This window comes from Myodes glareolus, chromosome 8 (assembly GCF_982192425.1).
Source record: "Myodes glareolus chromosome 8, mMyoGla1.1, whole genome shotgun sequence".
Lineage (NCBI taxonomy): Eukaryota > Metazoa > Chordata > Mammalia > Rodentia > Cricetidae > Myodes > Myodes glareolus.
In genome coordinates this window covers 7944129-7960858 of record NC_142033.1, presented here as the reverse complement: position 1 = coordinate 7960858, position 16730 = coordinate 7944129, and the positions used below count along the sequence as shown (strand labels likewise).

At 44.1% G+C, this 16730-nt stretch overlaps 1 protein-coding gene across 5 annotated transcripts in view; it reads right to left on the bottom strand.

The window, feature by feature from the left end:
• Window positions 1-16730, bottom strand: part of Wdfy3 (WD repeat and FYVE domain containing 3) — a 242562-nt gene that overhangs the window by 54689 nt on the left and 171143 nt on the right. For all 5 annotated transcript variants that reach the window (XM_087908832.1, XM_087908830.1, XM_087908829.1 and 2 more), the window contains 10 exons: window positions 15613-15792; window positions 14051-14284; window positions 10040-10139; window positions 8515-8675; window positions 7018-7247; window positions 5931-6040; window positions 3773-3955; window positions 2763-2920; window positions 1921-1998; window positions 1437-1664 (listed from right to left, as the gene is read on the bottom strand). In XM_087908832.1, the coding sequence (XP_087764958.1) occupies window positions 1437-1664; window positions 1921-1998; window positions 2763-2920; window positions 3773-3955; window positions 5931-6040; window positions 7018-7247; window positions 8515-8675; window positions 10040-10139; window positions 14051-14284; window positions 15613-15792 (1662 nt within the window). The remainder of the gene's footprint in view (window positions 1-1436; window positions 1665-1920; window positions 1999-2762; window positions 2921-3772; window positions 3956-5930; window positions 6041-7017; window positions 7248-8514; window positions 8676-10039; window positions 10140-14050; window positions 14285-15612; window positions 15793-16730) is intronic.

Below are 16730 nucleotides of genomic sequence, written 5' to 3'. Positions count from 1 at the left end.
AGGGGAGGTGATGTGGGTGGGATTCCCCTCTGTATGGTGTGAATATCATTGGTTAATAAAGGAACTGCCTTGGGCCTATAGCAGGGGAACTGTAGCTATATGGAAACAGAGCTAGGCCAGGACAGCTAATCTGAATGCTGGGTGAAAGAAAGATGGAGTGAGAGAGAAGCCATGTAGCCCTGCTGGAACCCGACAGAACTTTAGCCAGTAAGCCACAGCCATGTGGCAATACACAGATTATTAGAAATGGGTTAAATTAATATGTAAGAGTTAGCCAATAAGAAGCTAGAGCTAATAGGCCAAGCAATGATTTAAATAATATAGTTTCTGTGTGATTGTTTCGGTTTTGGGTGGCTGGGCTGAATAAGCAGCCTCCTCCTACACTAGGCTTTAACCCTTAAGGACTTAATGGAGGCAACAATAAAAACTTAAAGACTACTGTTCTTCTCGCACAAAAGCAGATGCTAGAAAAGCCTGCAGAACACAGGGTCACTATGTTTGCAATGTGTCTACATCTGGAGGTAGAGCAAGCACTTTAGGACACTGTATGGCATTCTTGATGGAACTAATGAGCTGAGAAACGTAGTTTTAAGGAACTACTGATTAGTAGAGTCTAAGATCCTTATTCTCTTGAAAAAAATTGTAAACTGACAAATTCTATCATATATGTTTATGAGGTAAAAGGGATACTATTCGTGTACTGTATAGTTTGCAGCGCCTTCATAAACTAACAGATGGTTACTTCAAATTCTATCACTTTTGTAAGGACCACACGAATCCTGAAACATAATACACCACTGTTAGCTCTAGTTCCTCTGTGGGTAACAGGTCTGCAAAGTGTAGTCAGTGTCCCACTACAGCCTGTTCACACCCTGCTCCCTGGCTACCACACTCCTTCTGCTCATTGCCTTTGACGTCACATGAAGGGGAACTGGCGGGAACTCCCTCTCTGCACCTCCCTTACTCCACTTGACATGTCTCCAAATATACCTGGGTGCAAGCAAATGACAGCATACCCTTCTAGTTACAATCTCAAGTGTTCCAACCTCATACGAGCTGCACTTTCTGTTTATGGTGGACGGGCACAGATGCTGACGTGAGGGCCTGCATCCTAGGCAGCACTGAACAGGGGTTGGAGCCACAGATGAATGGAGCTAGGACTCCCACAAGGAGAGATAGGAGCTGCTGATAGACGCTACTCTTTTAATACTCAACTGACATAATCCTAACAGTCCTGTGAGGTAGAACTCGTTTCCAATTTTAAACATGAGAAGGTGGAACTAAAGAGGTTCCACAACACACTGTAACATGCAACGTGTGTTCTGCCTCATGGTGATGTCACAGGTATACAGACACAGTCCTCCAGGTACAGTTTTACCTAACAGGTCATCCACTAACAAGGGAAAAGGAGCCACCACGAAGGCTGACGGACTTACCGCCACGCTGGTCTCCTGTTCCGTCTCCGGCACGTAAGGATAGTGGTTGTAGAACATGTCATTGCGCACCATCTTCTTCCTCATCCTGCAGGGCCCCTCCGTCATCTCCAGCATCCACTTGTCCAGGTGGGAGCCGATGGGCGGACCCCACAGCCCCCGCTCCCGCAGGAGCTCACACTCGATCTGACACCACTCCTCCGTCACGTACTTCAGGGCATTCTGCTGGCGCTGTAGGGAGAGAGGCCAGGATGCTTTTCAATGATAAAAAAACACAAAGGACCTGAAAAGAAGTTATAATTGGGAACAAACTCAACCCAGGTCATTTCAGTAAATACAATAAATCATATTTTATTTATAAATACGTCATATTTAGTTTAAGGAAAGAGGACGGAGGGCTCCATGAGAAGTGGGGTTTGCTGTGAACACGCACTTGGCATCTCACCCAAGGGTGCCGGACACCGCGGCCAGTGTTGTGGAAGCTCACCTCCTGATACTCCTTGTACTGTGTGTCCACCAGGTCACGCACAACAGCGATGTGTGTAAACATCCACTGGGAAATCTCCTAGCAAACCGTAAGGAAAGAACCTTAGCATTTTCTGAATTTTTTGGGGGAGAAAAATGAGCCTAAAATTAGTGATGAACAGTGATTTACATTTGGCCAACTACCTCTGTTCGTCTTCAACCATGGTAAAGTACACTACAGTGTGACACTTCCCAGTGTCCAGTTCCAGGGATGGGCTCTGAGGACATCCCCAACCCCCTTCGTGCATACTGGATCCATAGGGATGGCTCTGAGGACATTCCCTAATCCCCTTCCTCTATACCAGATCCTCCTCAAAGTTGGTTTCTGAGAAGCCCGCTACGGCACAACACAAGCCGGGCACATGCCAACTTCTTCAGACCCTCTTTACACTGCCACTGGCCTAAGGGTCATGATGAATGAGGATGAAAATTAATGGAGGAGGCATCTTACAAGATGAAGACACCCGGAACCTGTCACATCTCTCTTGTAAAGCAGAATGCAGAACAGTTCGACATCAAACCTTCTGCTTGCTTATGTGAGCAGTATTAAAACACTGCTGGAGAGATGGCTCAGTGGTTAAGAGCACTGCCTACTCCTTCAGAGGTCCTGAGTTCAATTCCCAGCAACCACATGATGGCTCACAACCATCTGTAATGAGATCTGGTGCTCTCTTCTGTCATGCTGGCATACATGCAGATAGACCACTCATATGCATAAATAAATAAATAATGAAATAAAACACTGAAACTAGACCTGGAGATATAAAATCCCCCAGGTATGAGCCACAGTGCTAAGTCTTGTACCTGGGTGGAAGGGTTGTGTTTGTGAAGGCCGCTTTCCTTTCGATTCCTTCTTGACCCTGTCAGCTTGGAAAGGCCGAAGCCGCTGCTGACCCGGGACAGTTTGGATTGTGTGGTAGGCACCAAGGCTTCTCCCCGACTTATGCACTTCTTTTCATGGGCTGCAAATACAGAATTAGGCAACTGTACAATTCATCCTGCATTTATTAGGCCTCGACTATTCCATGTTCTGGTTACAAATCACAACCATCTCTCCATGATCCACCATTCCCTTCCTCGAGCCGCAGCACCTGGTACGCAGGCACAGTTGGAGACAATGACCGCAACCCAACGACAAGAAATGAGATCTGAAAAACGGACCATATTTCCAGAACACAGCGACATAGAAACAGCGCTCCCTGCACCTCTCCTGTGCCTGTGAGCCCACCTGGGGACAAGTCACCGCAGATGAAGAGCTGCTACAATTACTAAAGGGCGCTCATCTCGGTTTCTTTGAGGTGTCACAGAGTGTTTACTGCTGGCCCTGTTTAAGGTCGGCTGCTTGAAAACTAGTGTGGTAGCTGAATTGATATTTGGTTGTAATGTCACTCTCTTCTAATAAAATAAAAACTTATTTAAATTAGAATGTGTCTCTATGTAAATTATTCACAATCTATTATCTCAAAACATTTGTGGTTGAGAATATTTTGGAACACAAAATGTCGTAGATTTGTGGAAAACTAGGAAGTGTAAGCACTAAACACTGTATACCACTGACGGTCCATGGCAGTACACCATAATATAGCTCCTTAACATCACCCAACAAATTAGTTTGTACCTAATATGATAAAAGCAGCTACCAAGGCACTTTTAATAAGAAAACCGTGCTCTAAGGACGCACTTTAAGGATGGAGGGCGTGGACAGGGACACTGACAGCAGCGTCACTCTCTAAGCTCACGTGGACAGTGCAGAGCCCTAGCTGGACAGAGTGACTCAGGGGCAGAAGCCACAGGGTCTCCGAGGGCCTTCTTACCCAAATGATTCTGCCAGCATTTCAAACCAGCCTCTTCGATGAGTGGCCGTGCGGTGGCTATGTCCACGTGGCCCCTGTCGTTCACGGGCAGGCTGACTCGGAAAAGCTCCTCCAGGACTTGCTTCTTACTGTGGATCAGCTCAGTCCAAACTCTGTTGACGGCTTTAATGAGAAGCTGACGCCCTTGAAAATAGAGAGAAAGAAAAGGATCCAGAGAGAACAGGAAGGCAGCTGTGTTCCTCACGCCTCCCACCTAGGAATTTGAACTACTGTATTTAATTGTAACACACAATTTTAGAGCTAGATTATATTCAGTTCAGTGAAGAGAGTTACTTAATGTAGATAAGCCAAAGTTAAGTTCTTCCTATGTGGAAAACATTCCAGAAAACCTTTCCATCCTGTGAAAATGATGTACTGTTCATTTATAAAACTGAAAATCACAAGTATTTATCTACCAGCTTTCAGAAAGAATTGGTATCTCTGCTGTCCTGTACCCCACCTGAATCTAGGGTCCCATCTGTACCACTCAAGTGCTCTGTCTGCCAGGGCTCTATCCTCCGGCCCTAAAAACAAATGTTAATATATCTCTTTCTATAAATTAATTGTAAGTTAGAGCACAACAACAAGGGGTGCCATGGCATCTCACATATAAACGTAATCCTTATTCACATCTCCCATGGTCCCCCTCTCTTGCTGACACTCTTCCTCCCCCTCGTTAGCCCCCCGCACATACTCCCCACTCTTCCCATCTTCCCCGCTCTCCTACCATCTCTCCCTGTTCTCTCATGGTGACCCCTTTAACTCTTATGACCTCTATCTGTCTGTCTGTCTTACACTGTACACACATTCAAATATAGATTCCACATGAAAATAAACAGAGTATTTATTTCTCAGTCCAGCTTAGTTCACTTAACAATGGTTTTTCAGTATTATCTTTTGGCTAGGTTTCATTTTTCATTATGGTCAACAAAATAATGTCATGACTATGGACACATTTTTTTTTTCCTAGCCTGGTTCTATTTCTTGGCTATTTTGTGTAACGGAACAGCACAGACATACATTGGATGGGCAAATATCTCTAAGTAGGCTGATTTAGATCTTTGGAGAGGAACAGGTCAGGTACCTCTTCTTTTCTTTTGAGACAGAGTTCACTATGCAGCTTTGGCTATTGGCCTTGAACTTGCAGACACCTGCCTGCTTCTACCTCCTGAGTGCTGGTGTTAAAGGTGTGCACCACCACAGCTGGCTCCCTTTTTTACGTTTTTTGAGGAACCTCCACACTCACTCTCATGGTGGCTGAATCAGTTTATACTCCCACCGACAGCAGCTGACCCATCCTTAGCAAGCCTCAGCATCCCTCTGAGGGCTGTGACAGACGGACCTTGTCAGCCCTGGAGATTCTCATTCAAGAGATCAGAGGGGTTCGATAATCTACAGTCTACAGAGCACACAGCAGGAACAAAGTTTCTAGACCTCCAGTTCTGAGGGGCAAATCTCAGTTTTGGGGACCAAGACATTTCAGTAGAAGACAGAAGGACCAATTGCTTAAATAAAAGAATGAAGGGGAGACTCTGAGCTGTGGCCTTGCAGGAGAGGACCACACATTATACCACCCCATGGGATTGCTGGGAGACAGACACTATGTAGTGACTGCAGCTTGGACCTGGAACACATGAAGTAAGAAATCAATGTACGTGATGTTTATAGAGCTGGGAAAGATGAGATTCTGAAAAAGAGAGTAAGATGTGGGAGCCTGAAGTAGGAGGATCACCCCTATCTTAGGGCTAGATTTAGTTAGTTCAAGGTCAGTCTGGGTATGCAGTGAGACCCTGTCTCAAAAATAAACACACAAGCAAAAAGATGAGATGGTGTCACTGACCATCTGCCTCTAACGGGGACGTGCCAGCATGAGCACCAGGTGGCCTCTTTCTAGATGGTGCCATGTTCTTGACTGCAGCACAAAGGCCACCGACTTTCATGAGGAGGCTGAAGGTTGGCTTTGCCAGCCTCACAGTTCTACCCATCTAGGCATTTGAAGACTGTCTGTGGAGGTTGCAGATGGACAGGTTGGCTAGGTGAGTGGTTTCTGAAACCAATGTTGTTATGTCTAAACCTGGAGATGCACAACACCACACCCACAGCAGCGAGGGGCAGTTACCTTCACTGATATCTTGGCTGTAGCCCCCGTCGGGTTCAATGTCTGAGGGAATCATGATGTGCCATGTGGTCATACGTGCTTCTGCTTCCAGGCCAAATCCTTCCACGTTGCTGAAAGAGTCAAAGCAGATTCCACTGTGAAGGCATGATTACAGCTGAGAGGCGTAACGACTGTGAATTACTGTGCGGACATGTGCGGACACCGGGCACACGGAATCATCCCTTTGCTAGCACACAGACATTCCGCAGATGTAAACAGGACTCCTGGTTTGACACAAAAGTACTATTTTTAAGGGCTGAGCTCACAAATGCACTTAGCTACACATAGCTCAAAGTCCCTTTAAAGATCAAGACGGCCATGGCAGTTTCGGCTTTTAGATTGGTGTTAACAGTGTTTATCTTAAAATTGCAAAAGGATCACTTCTCTGAAAACACTGCTGCATGCCAGGGTCCTCCCCAGGTGGCACCCCCTTTGTTTCATTGCCAAGCTCTTACCCTTGGAGGTAGTCACACACGAGGCCAACACAGAAAGACCCCAAGGCATTTTTGTAGGTGTTTTGTCTCACACTGCTTTGAGATTCTTTTTTGATCTTACTGGTCTTTTGTTTGTACATTATGGTTTCTAGCTTTGTGCTTTTATGGATTTTGTTTGTGCATGGATGTGCCTGTGTGTTTCTTGTTTATCCCTGTTTTCTTTTTATTCTGGTTTGTGTGTTTTTTTTGTTTGTTTTTTAAAGAGGAAGAGAGAGAGAGAGAGAAAAGGGTGGTAGTTGGGTTGATAGAATCTGGGAGGAGTTTGGAGGAAAAACCATGATTGGAATCTATTGTATGAGAACAATTTTTTTCAATAAAAAAGCAAATTTCTTTTTACAACTATATGAATTACATATTATTATTAATAACAAATTTAAAGATGTAAAAGTAAATAAAAAGAGAACAATCCTCACTATCTCTGCTGAAATGCAATGCTTGCCCTAATCCTTTTTCATAAAGCAGTAAATAAAACTCATTAGAGGGAAAAGGAAAATAAGGAGTTCTGACGGAATGCTTTCAAAGACAACAGGGCAAACAGAACCCGAGAAACTTACCTTCCAACATGTAGATTAATCAGGCAGTGAGCAAGACAGCTAATGAATTCTTGGTCATGGTTGCCGGGTCCCAGGATCAAGTTGCGGTTTACAGTAAGGACCCTGAGTGAATCAAGGAGAGCCACTTGCTGAGGGACAGTTTTGTGTGCGCGTGAGAACTGGTACAAGATGGTCCTATTGAGGCAGTGATAGACCGCATCAAGCGACAATCCCTGTGATCTTCTCTTTGACTAAAGGAACGAAAGATATGTTTTCAGTAACAGGATGAAAAACGTAAAACCCGCTGTCAATCACAGGCATGCTCGGGACCAGCTATCATGCAACGGTTGTCATTGCTCACATGGATTCAGAACCCAAGATCACATAAATGCAATTTAAGAATGTTAGAGCCTTGTACAGTCCCCAGTGAGGAGAGTCCACACCTCTGCTGCGGAGTGGCCTCCCTGAGAACACACAGATGTCACCTGGGAGGAAGCTTCCACCAAGCCAACTCTGTTAGCGTGAGTGGCAACTGTGGCAACTGAAGAAATTCCAGGAGAGTCAGTGAGGGCAGTCCTGTGCTCTGGCTCCATCCCTCACCTGACAGCTGCCTCTGGCTTAAGTACCAATGCACATCTTCCGAGGGAACAAATGGTACACTCTACCATACACCAGCTAAACATGGCACAGGGCAAGCGTTGCAGCTTGGCACAGAGATGAGAATTTTTCCCTTTTATTTACTTTTTACATCTTTAAATTTGTTCATAATCACCACGTCATTCATGTAACTATAAAAGGGAATTTGCCTGTTTTATTGAATTTTTTTCTTCATACTATGGACTAATCTCAGTTTCCCTTCCCAACTATTTCTGGGTTCTCCCCACCCACCCACTCACACACACACCCTTTCTGTCGTTTTCTTTAGAAAACAAACAGGCAAACAAACAAAAACAAATCAGAATAAAAAAAAACAGAAAAAAATCACAAAGTAACACACACCAAAACATAAGGCCCATAAAAATGCAAGCCTATTATATACATGGAAAAGTATTCCTACTTTTCTACATTGTAAAGTAAGTAAGATGTATGGCAAGTCTGACCAATGCTCTTTGGCCAAGCATGCATGGGGGAATGCCATTCTCAAAAAAAAAGGAATGACAGAGAACTGGAGGCTTACAGATGAGGGGACATTTCCTCATCTCATGTTCCGTAGTCTTCATACGACACTATAAAAGCTTATCGAGTTGTTTCAACTTAAGGCATGTGAAGTGCTTGGGTTGGAAAGGGTCGGCAGGAGAAGGATCAGTTTGAAACCCAGGCACTTCTGTAAGAAGAGCACTGGCCGCAGATAAGGGAGGAGGATTCGATATTTCTCAATTCACCTTAACAAAGCTTGGGTGTATCAAACGTTAATCTTCATTATCTTATTAATTATACCTACTTCCAATAATTCTGACACCACAGGAAAAAGTTAAAAGAAAAACGTGTGCTCCACAGTTAATAGAGACGATGGATTACCTGCGCAATGAGTTGAATTATAAAATCTATAAGAAGTTTAGATTCTTTGTTGAACATGCCTTGCCAGAGCTTGTCCACCACACGCTGTGTGAAATAAAACACGTTGTTCACCAGCACCTGGTAGCTTCCTCCGCTGGTAATGGGCAGAGATGCATCCTCCCCTAAGTCCAAGTAGGAAAAGGTATCTAAGAAAATTGATATCTACCAGCACAAGACCTTAAAGACACCAGGCTAAGGCAAGACAAGTGTACCCAGTCCTTACAAAACATGGCCACGTGTTTTAAGAAAATGCTGTGCATGGACAGAAATCAGGGTAAATATGGGAAAGAATATTTTTCACCAGGTTAGGAGCTTCGTGGGCTGGAAGTCCCTGCAAACACTCTTAGACATAAAGGCTGTCTGTGAGAAGCTCAGGTTCTCAACCAGAACCGCAGAGACAGCGCATCTTTACCCGACAAAAAGTTCTGTTAAAGATGGGTTAAGCGTGCATCATGAAGTGGGGGGCAGCCTTCCCAGCAAGACGTTGTGGCACACTTCCCACAGCAACCAAGTGACACATGAGGGCATGAGACTCAGAAACCTGCTGACACCGAGGCACCTCAGGCAGGTGCCACAGACAGCTGTGCCCAGGAGCGCTGGCTCCCGTGAGCACACTCCTCACCCTCCTACACTGTGGAGACTACACAGATCACTGATCACCTCCACTTCTAAGGAGCTGATCTCAGGGGATAAGAGCAGGCATAAAATGTAAATTGACATTTAGAGATGAAAATTCAGTTACATATTAACACAACAGTTAAGATGTCCTGGCAAATTACTTTACGAAAATATTAATTTACCAGAAAGGTTCTATGATTCATATGATCACTCAGAGTAGGTCAGAGAGTAAATTGTTCAAACTTCTATAGTTTTGCTTTCCAAGAAGGGTCTCACTAGGTAGCCTAGGTTTTCCTTGAACTTGCAATCCTCCTGATGCAGCATCTGGAGTCACGCCTGGATGACAGGCAGGCAGCTATTCCTGGCTGTGAACTAAAACATTTTCTTCTCTCAGAAATTTCATGCTGTTTGATACAAAAGTGACCTGTCTATTGTAAATGACTTTCTCAAGTGTTAATCTGTATTGCAATTCAATACAAATTCCTTGAAAGAATATAGTCCATTGCCTTCTGACTTTCTGATCCAAAAGCCATCCTGAAGAATAGCGTGCACATACCTGAGATCCCACTACCCAACAGACATACGGAACATACATGCTTGTTGCTCCTGAATAACAATGTTCACAGCAGTTTTAATGGCGTTGTCGCTAACAGGAACCTTCTATATATCTATCTATCAGCAATAGTATTAAATAGCTTGCATACATGTGACACAGCACTATATAGTGATGACAACACACTGCTGCATGTAAAAATGTGAATATAGCATCTCAAACGAAGAGGTCAGACAGAAAAGAAAGAAGGAAGATTAGAGAGAGGAAAGCGGTAATGCATGCACTTTTAAAAAATAAAAATAAACACAGAATTACCCAATAACACATCAGCTGCAAGCAAGTGGTCCATCACGCTATCCAAAATGTGCGTCTGGAATTCTTTCTGCTGAGTTCTTGTAGATCGTTCAGGAGAGGCCTAAGTAAAACAACACACACACCAAGATCAGGAGGAAACCTAACCACACAAAGACGGGTCCACCAGATGAAAGCAGGCCACACTGGTGTCTCATCACTTATCAGTACTTTACTTAATTTTATTTAAAAAACAAAAATGTTTCTAGCTCCAGAAAGTGGAGACTTATTTATGGTGACTGAGTTATACAGGAATTTAGTTCTCCAAGTCTTTAAAGTGATGATGAAACTTACATTCTTTACTGGCTCTAGCTGCCAAGTTAGAATGGTCCTGTTGGGACTTAGCAGCCTAACTGTTAAAGAGTTCAGGATTTTATGAATGCAGGCATCATTGTGTCTTTGAAAATAGCTCATTAGCATGTTCTTATGTGCTTTGGTATATAAATTTATGCCCTCTTTAACTGGCAAATGCCACTTTGAAATGGGTAAATCTCCATTTTAGAGACAAAGGGTGACTGTTGGTTTTTGTCAGCTTGGCACAAACCTTGAGCCATTTTGGAGGAGATGCTCTTGATGGAGGAAGTGCCCTGAGCAGGCTGACCTGTGAGCAACCTGCGGGTCACTTTCTTGATTATTGATCGATGTGGGCAGGTCTAGCTCACTGTAGACTGTGCTGTTCCTAGACAGGTGGCCCTGGTTGTATAAGAAAGCAGGCTGAGACTGCCATGAGGACCAGGTACGATGGTCAGAAACAGTCCTGGCTCTGTGTTTTCCTGTTTGCAAGCCACCAACAGCCTCTGTCTACAAAGACAAACCCACAGCATTCCTGTCTACAAATCAAAACCAACAACATGCCTCTGTCTACAAAGACAAACCAACAGCATGCCTCTGTCTACAAAGACAAACCAACAGTATTCCTGTCGACAAATACAAACCAACAGTGTGCTTCTGTCTACAAATACAAATCAACAGCATTCCTGTCTACAGAGACAAACCAACAGTGTGCTTCTGTCTACAAATACAAATCAACAGCATTCCTGTCTACAGAGACAAACCAACAGTGTGCCTTTGTCTACAAACCAACAGCATGTCTGTTTACAAATACAAATCAAGAACATTATGACAGTTGGAATTGTTCACTGTGTGTCAAAGGCCTGGCACTTCAGGACAATTCAAGTATCCCTAGTGTCTGGCCATTTGCCATGTCCTGTACTTTAAAGCAAGGTTACCTCCCTAACAACCAATCGAAACAGCCGTCAGAATGTAGTTCAACCATGTCCTAAGCTTCTGCCCCAGTGTCACACTCAATCCATTCTCTATGAACAGGGAACCCGGGCACCACGTCACACTCAATCCATTCTACATGAATGGCATTCTGCTTCGTTTTAGAGACTGCTAAAGAAAATAGACTCACATGTTTTCTTTGGAAGATATAATCAAGAAAGCACGTTCTTCTATGACAAAACTAACATTAATCAGACAGAAGAGAGTATGGTTCACAGTGGCCAAATTAATGATTAACGTGTTTAAGGCCCTCCCTCCCTTTGTGCAGAAGGCAGTAAATACACAGCTCTGCTCTTGAGTCCCTCTAGGGACAGACCTTATAATCAGAAGATCAACAATCATGCTTTTTAAGGAAGGCATGGAAAACAGTAATATTAACTAAACTGATTTTGCATATAGACATATCAGAGTATAAAGGTCTTTAACGTGGCACATTACTTTCATTTACATGTATGCTTATGTAGGCCACGTGTGGTGCCTGAGCTATCTCTCCATCTCTGTTTTTTAAGAATGCTCTTAGGACTAGAAAGGAAGGAGGAGGTGGGGAGGGGGAGGGAAAAGGGAGGCGGGAAGGAGGTGGAAATTTTTAGTAAATAAATAAATAAATAAATAAATAGAAAACGAAAAAAAAAGTGTCACCCTTTCTGGTGAAGATGGAGTCCTATCTCTCTGTTGGGCAGGGATACAGTTGAGTTATTACACAGCACACCAAGGGACTGTGCCACTTGTTACAGGGGATAAAGACATGAAAATCTGCCTGTAGTTTTAAAGAGTTTAACAGCCCCCAGGGCTTCAGTCTGACACTGCTGTTGCTCCCAGACTACAATCCTAACACTCAGCTTTCCAGTCCAAAAGGCACAGCTCTACACACCCACGAGGAGACCATACTTGAGGGCGACACAGGTCAATATATAATTATAAATATAATATATATTCCAAAATATAATATATCATTCCTGCTTATATATGAAACAAAAACACAGGTCCATAAGTTACTCATAACCCATTGCTTAGCTGTCAGTGTTCTCAGGAGCTTAAGAGATGCGCTCATTGGCCAGGTACACTTGCCCATTCCCTTACCTCTATGCTAACCTTGGAGCCTTATCCTTCCTGCACACTTCTGTTGAAAACCATCTTGTGATTCCAGCGTTTGGTTTTAAGTTTTCTTTTTTTATTGACCCTAGATATTAAGGTGCTAACCATCTCTCTTCGTGAGCTGTTCTGTTTGTTTCTTCATCACCGAGCTCTATCACCAGACTCCAAAATAGAGCTCCATGGTGGAACGCTGTCACTGCTCTCCTGAGCTCCACCACTGAGCCCCACCATGGAGCTCTCACCAGCTCTATCCCATGCTCCATCACAGGCCTCTATCACTGGTCTCCATCAACGAGCTGTTCCAAGCTCCAGATCTAGCTATATGAACTCCAACATTTCCAAAGCAACAAGTTCTATCAGGCAATATTTTAATTGTGTGGTTTACTGCTGACACATGATTCTCTCTGCCAATTCCAAAAACTTGTGGTCTTGGTTAAGAGGCTTCTAAATTCCACAAGTGACTTCTTTTAATTGGCCAAATGGAGATGTTTTCACAGGAGTGAGATAAACACCTTCTATGGTTTTGAGGTTGCAATTAAAAAGTTAACTGCAGCAGCCACCAGAGGGAGCAGAAAATCTGTTTTGTTTGTCTCGCTGTGAGCACGTGACATGTTTCCATCCCTCCCTTTGAAGGGAGCAGTCCCCACACATCTTAACCCCACACCTTGCACAAGCAAGGACTCTTTGGTACCATTTCCATGCATTGCCCAGAAAAGCCAGGCAAGGGATGAGTCATTCAGATTCTTTCTCTCTGATCTATTTTCTTCAGTGATGTCAGTAGATGAATATTTTGTTATGGTCATTTGACACTGTTGTTTAGAATGAAACCCAGTCTTATACAGTCTACCAGAGTGAGACACCTAATCCTAGATGAACACCTGAGAGTGGTTTTTAGGGATGGTTCACATCTACAGCCAGCAACGAAACCACTCAAGTGCAGAGTCTCATTTTCTCCTGGGCCACCGATTCCTCCCACTCCCCACAAGAGGGAACAACCAGAAGCCTGCTGCCCTTGGGAAAGGTCACTGAGCGTGTGCTGAGTATCTTCTATGTGCAATACACCATGCTGTAAGATGCACTGGACAGTGGGAGCAGCCGTGGTGGCAGGGGGACTGACTGGCCAGGTAGTGTGTTTCGAATGTCTAGAGGGGCTGGCACGCACACACCGTGCCTGTGAGCTGGCTCCAGCCTGTGTGCACAGGCAGATAAAACCCTCTGTGAGCAGAGTCCTACTCACTGCACCCAAAGGTCTTTTCTCTAGTTCTGTTGACAGCACAAGGGCGGAGATGAAGCGCTGTGACACAAATGAAGTCAGTGTTCCCGAGCCCTGACTGGGAAAGTTTGCCATAGGAGAAGACGTGATAAAGGACTGCAGTAGAAACATGCTTGAGGAAAGGGAAAAAATAAAAACGGAACCAAGTGACAGGATTCGCCATCCATGAAGCATTAAAAACTATCTACCCTCACACGTTTTCCTATACGTTACCCAGAAGAATTAGATGTCTCAAACTATTCTGCATAGAGCTTAATTGGTTACTAATGTTTTCATTACAAAAGCAATGCAGGCAAATGATACGTGCATTTCCTTGTCTTTACCTCCAACAAAAGATCAATTAGTGGAGTTTGCTTGCTAGCAGGGGTGAGGCAGAGGTTGTCAATCATTAAGACTCTCATGAAGTCAAAAACGAACTTCTTAGCTGGGTGATTGGTTAAATATGTCTTGGTGCCCACATTGCAGTACTCTGATTGGCTCCTGTTCATGCCTGTGTCTGCGGCGAAGGCTTTAAATTCTTCTGCTGGAGAGCCAACCTCGTCATCGAGATCTGTCACCTGACGGAAGAATCACGGGCAGTTGCGTTACAGTGTATATTGACACCTCACCTGGATGTTTGCCAAAAGAAGACAAAACTGACAGCAGAGGCAGCAGCAGTGATATCAAAGCAGGGCTACTTCCCTTGAGCCTTTGCTTCCCATCATGCTAGTCAGCTCAGGACCGAACTCTTCTGTCCCGACTCTCAAGGCAGGAATCTGGCACTGCACCATGCTGCTCAACACTTCTGACAGACTATTGGTAATACATCTGCTTTACGGGGAATATGAACACTTCAGATGAATGAAGTGATATCATGGGGACAATTGCACCTGCACATCTGAAGCTTTCTGCTGAGAAGCCAAATGTCACCGGTCAGAGGAGAATCTATATAAAGGCGAGCCCCAAGGGCTTTATCTATCTTTTTTTTTTTAATTTGGCAGCTGAACAAAATCCAATTAAACAAAATATCAATAAGTTTCAGCCAAGCCAGAGAAAGAGCTATAGACAAATCCCAGATGTTGAAAAGGAGATGTTAAGGAAATGTTATAAGTCCATGTATGCATGCATGCGCCTGCATGTGTGCGCATGCATGCACACACACACACACACACACACACAAATATGTATACACATACTTTTTAAACCAAAACAAGGACTCTAAACCTCTGAGCCAGCAGTGGGTCACAGCAGTCTGTCTCTATAAGTCAGGAATGAGCACTTCACACTTATATAGAGGGAAAAATTAGTGTGAAGAAGGACGTTTACTTCAGACCTTGCAATACATGACAGGGACAAAAACTGTGAACTATCTCTTTGGGCCTCTCTGAAAGGACAGACGTCTTTGTAGTCTGTCTGACTGTAGACTAATATTTTCCTGTTAAGCTAGTACAAAATAAAGGTTGCACAAGGTAAGAAAAGTTGAGCAAAAGAATCACTCATTTCGTCACTGATGAAGAAGGTCAACCCTATAAATCACTTGGTAAAAATAAAACCCAGCAAACATCCACTGTCTAAAACAAAAACCAGTTTGTTTTGACTACAATCCGGTTACTATTAAGAACAGTTTCTAAGCACAAAGCCACCATCTCCTGGAAAGACATCCAACAGCAGCTGCCTGGTCAGAGGCATCAGCAATGAACTCACAACAGCAACAAACAGCATGGAGACAGAAAGCAGGGAGCGCAGTCTATGGATCTCATCCGGGGAGGCCCTGACAGCAGACAGCGACAGAAACGTGGTACAGAAGGTGACAAATAGACAAGCTAGTCAGGAACTTAGGGGGAAAAAAACATGTTTCCTCCAGAGCAGACCAATTCCAGCCTGACCATTCCCTCCGAATTCTTACCATCTCTGAGTAAGGGCGGATGTTGAAGGGGAAGACGGTGGCTGCTAAGGCACACAGGAAATCGGGGCTCATCCACATGGAGGCGAGGTCTGGAACGTTGTGGTACAAGTATCTGAAAAACTGCATCAGGGTCACTGGGTACTCGCGGAGCCACGACCCCTCTTCTTCTGACTGCCAGGGCTAATGCAGGGCGAGAGAGAACAGCTGTGTTAGAGAGACGCTTCTAATGGTCGCTGGGCTTGGCACAAACATCTGCAAGCCAGCTCTTGGGAAGAGGAGGGAGAAAGATCAGGAGTTAAGGTCATCCTCAGCTACACAGAAAGTTTAAGGGTAGCCTGGGCTACAGGAACCCTTGTCTCAAATTAAAGAGGGGGACTTACTATTTATTCTTCTTCTAATACTGCACATATCAATGATCCAAAACCTTATAAATCATACATGAGCAAAGATGTATGTGCAAACAAATCCAGCAGTCAGAGGACAACCACACCCTCCCCACAGCTCGGCTAAGAACAGTTGTTGGCATCAACATGACTGTGGCTACATGACAGTAGCTCTCTGCCTTTACTGCTCCTGGGAATCCTGGCAGAAAATCGGGACTAGGATAAGGATGCAGAAGTCATTTCTCCCTATAAACCTTACACTACATCACAGTACAATACCTGTAAGTACTAGACGACAAACATGTGATGCTCCGTAAAGACAGTAATCTAAGTATTTGGAAAACATGTATTTCCTGAGACCTGACCTGAGTGTGGCTTCTTGACATAGAATTTTACATTTATTTATGGACCAGCAGGAATGTAAAATCCAAAGGCAATGAATGCATTTAATGCAATGATGTTTTGTTCTTAGATGAGAACCATCAGATACATGTAATTCAAGGAATCTAGGTTAGTATTTTCTCCTAACACATAGTTCTAAGCTGTGTAACAAGCTAGGGCACCATTCACAGTGTGCCTGCAGACAGACAGGGGTAAGCTAGGGCACCCTTCACAGTGTGCCTGCAGACAGACAGGGGTAGACTCTGTCACTACCCCTCTAACCACTATTCTCTAAATGACTCGAGCAGAAAATAACATTTCTTCTGTTACAGTTTTAACATCTAAATGAGAGTA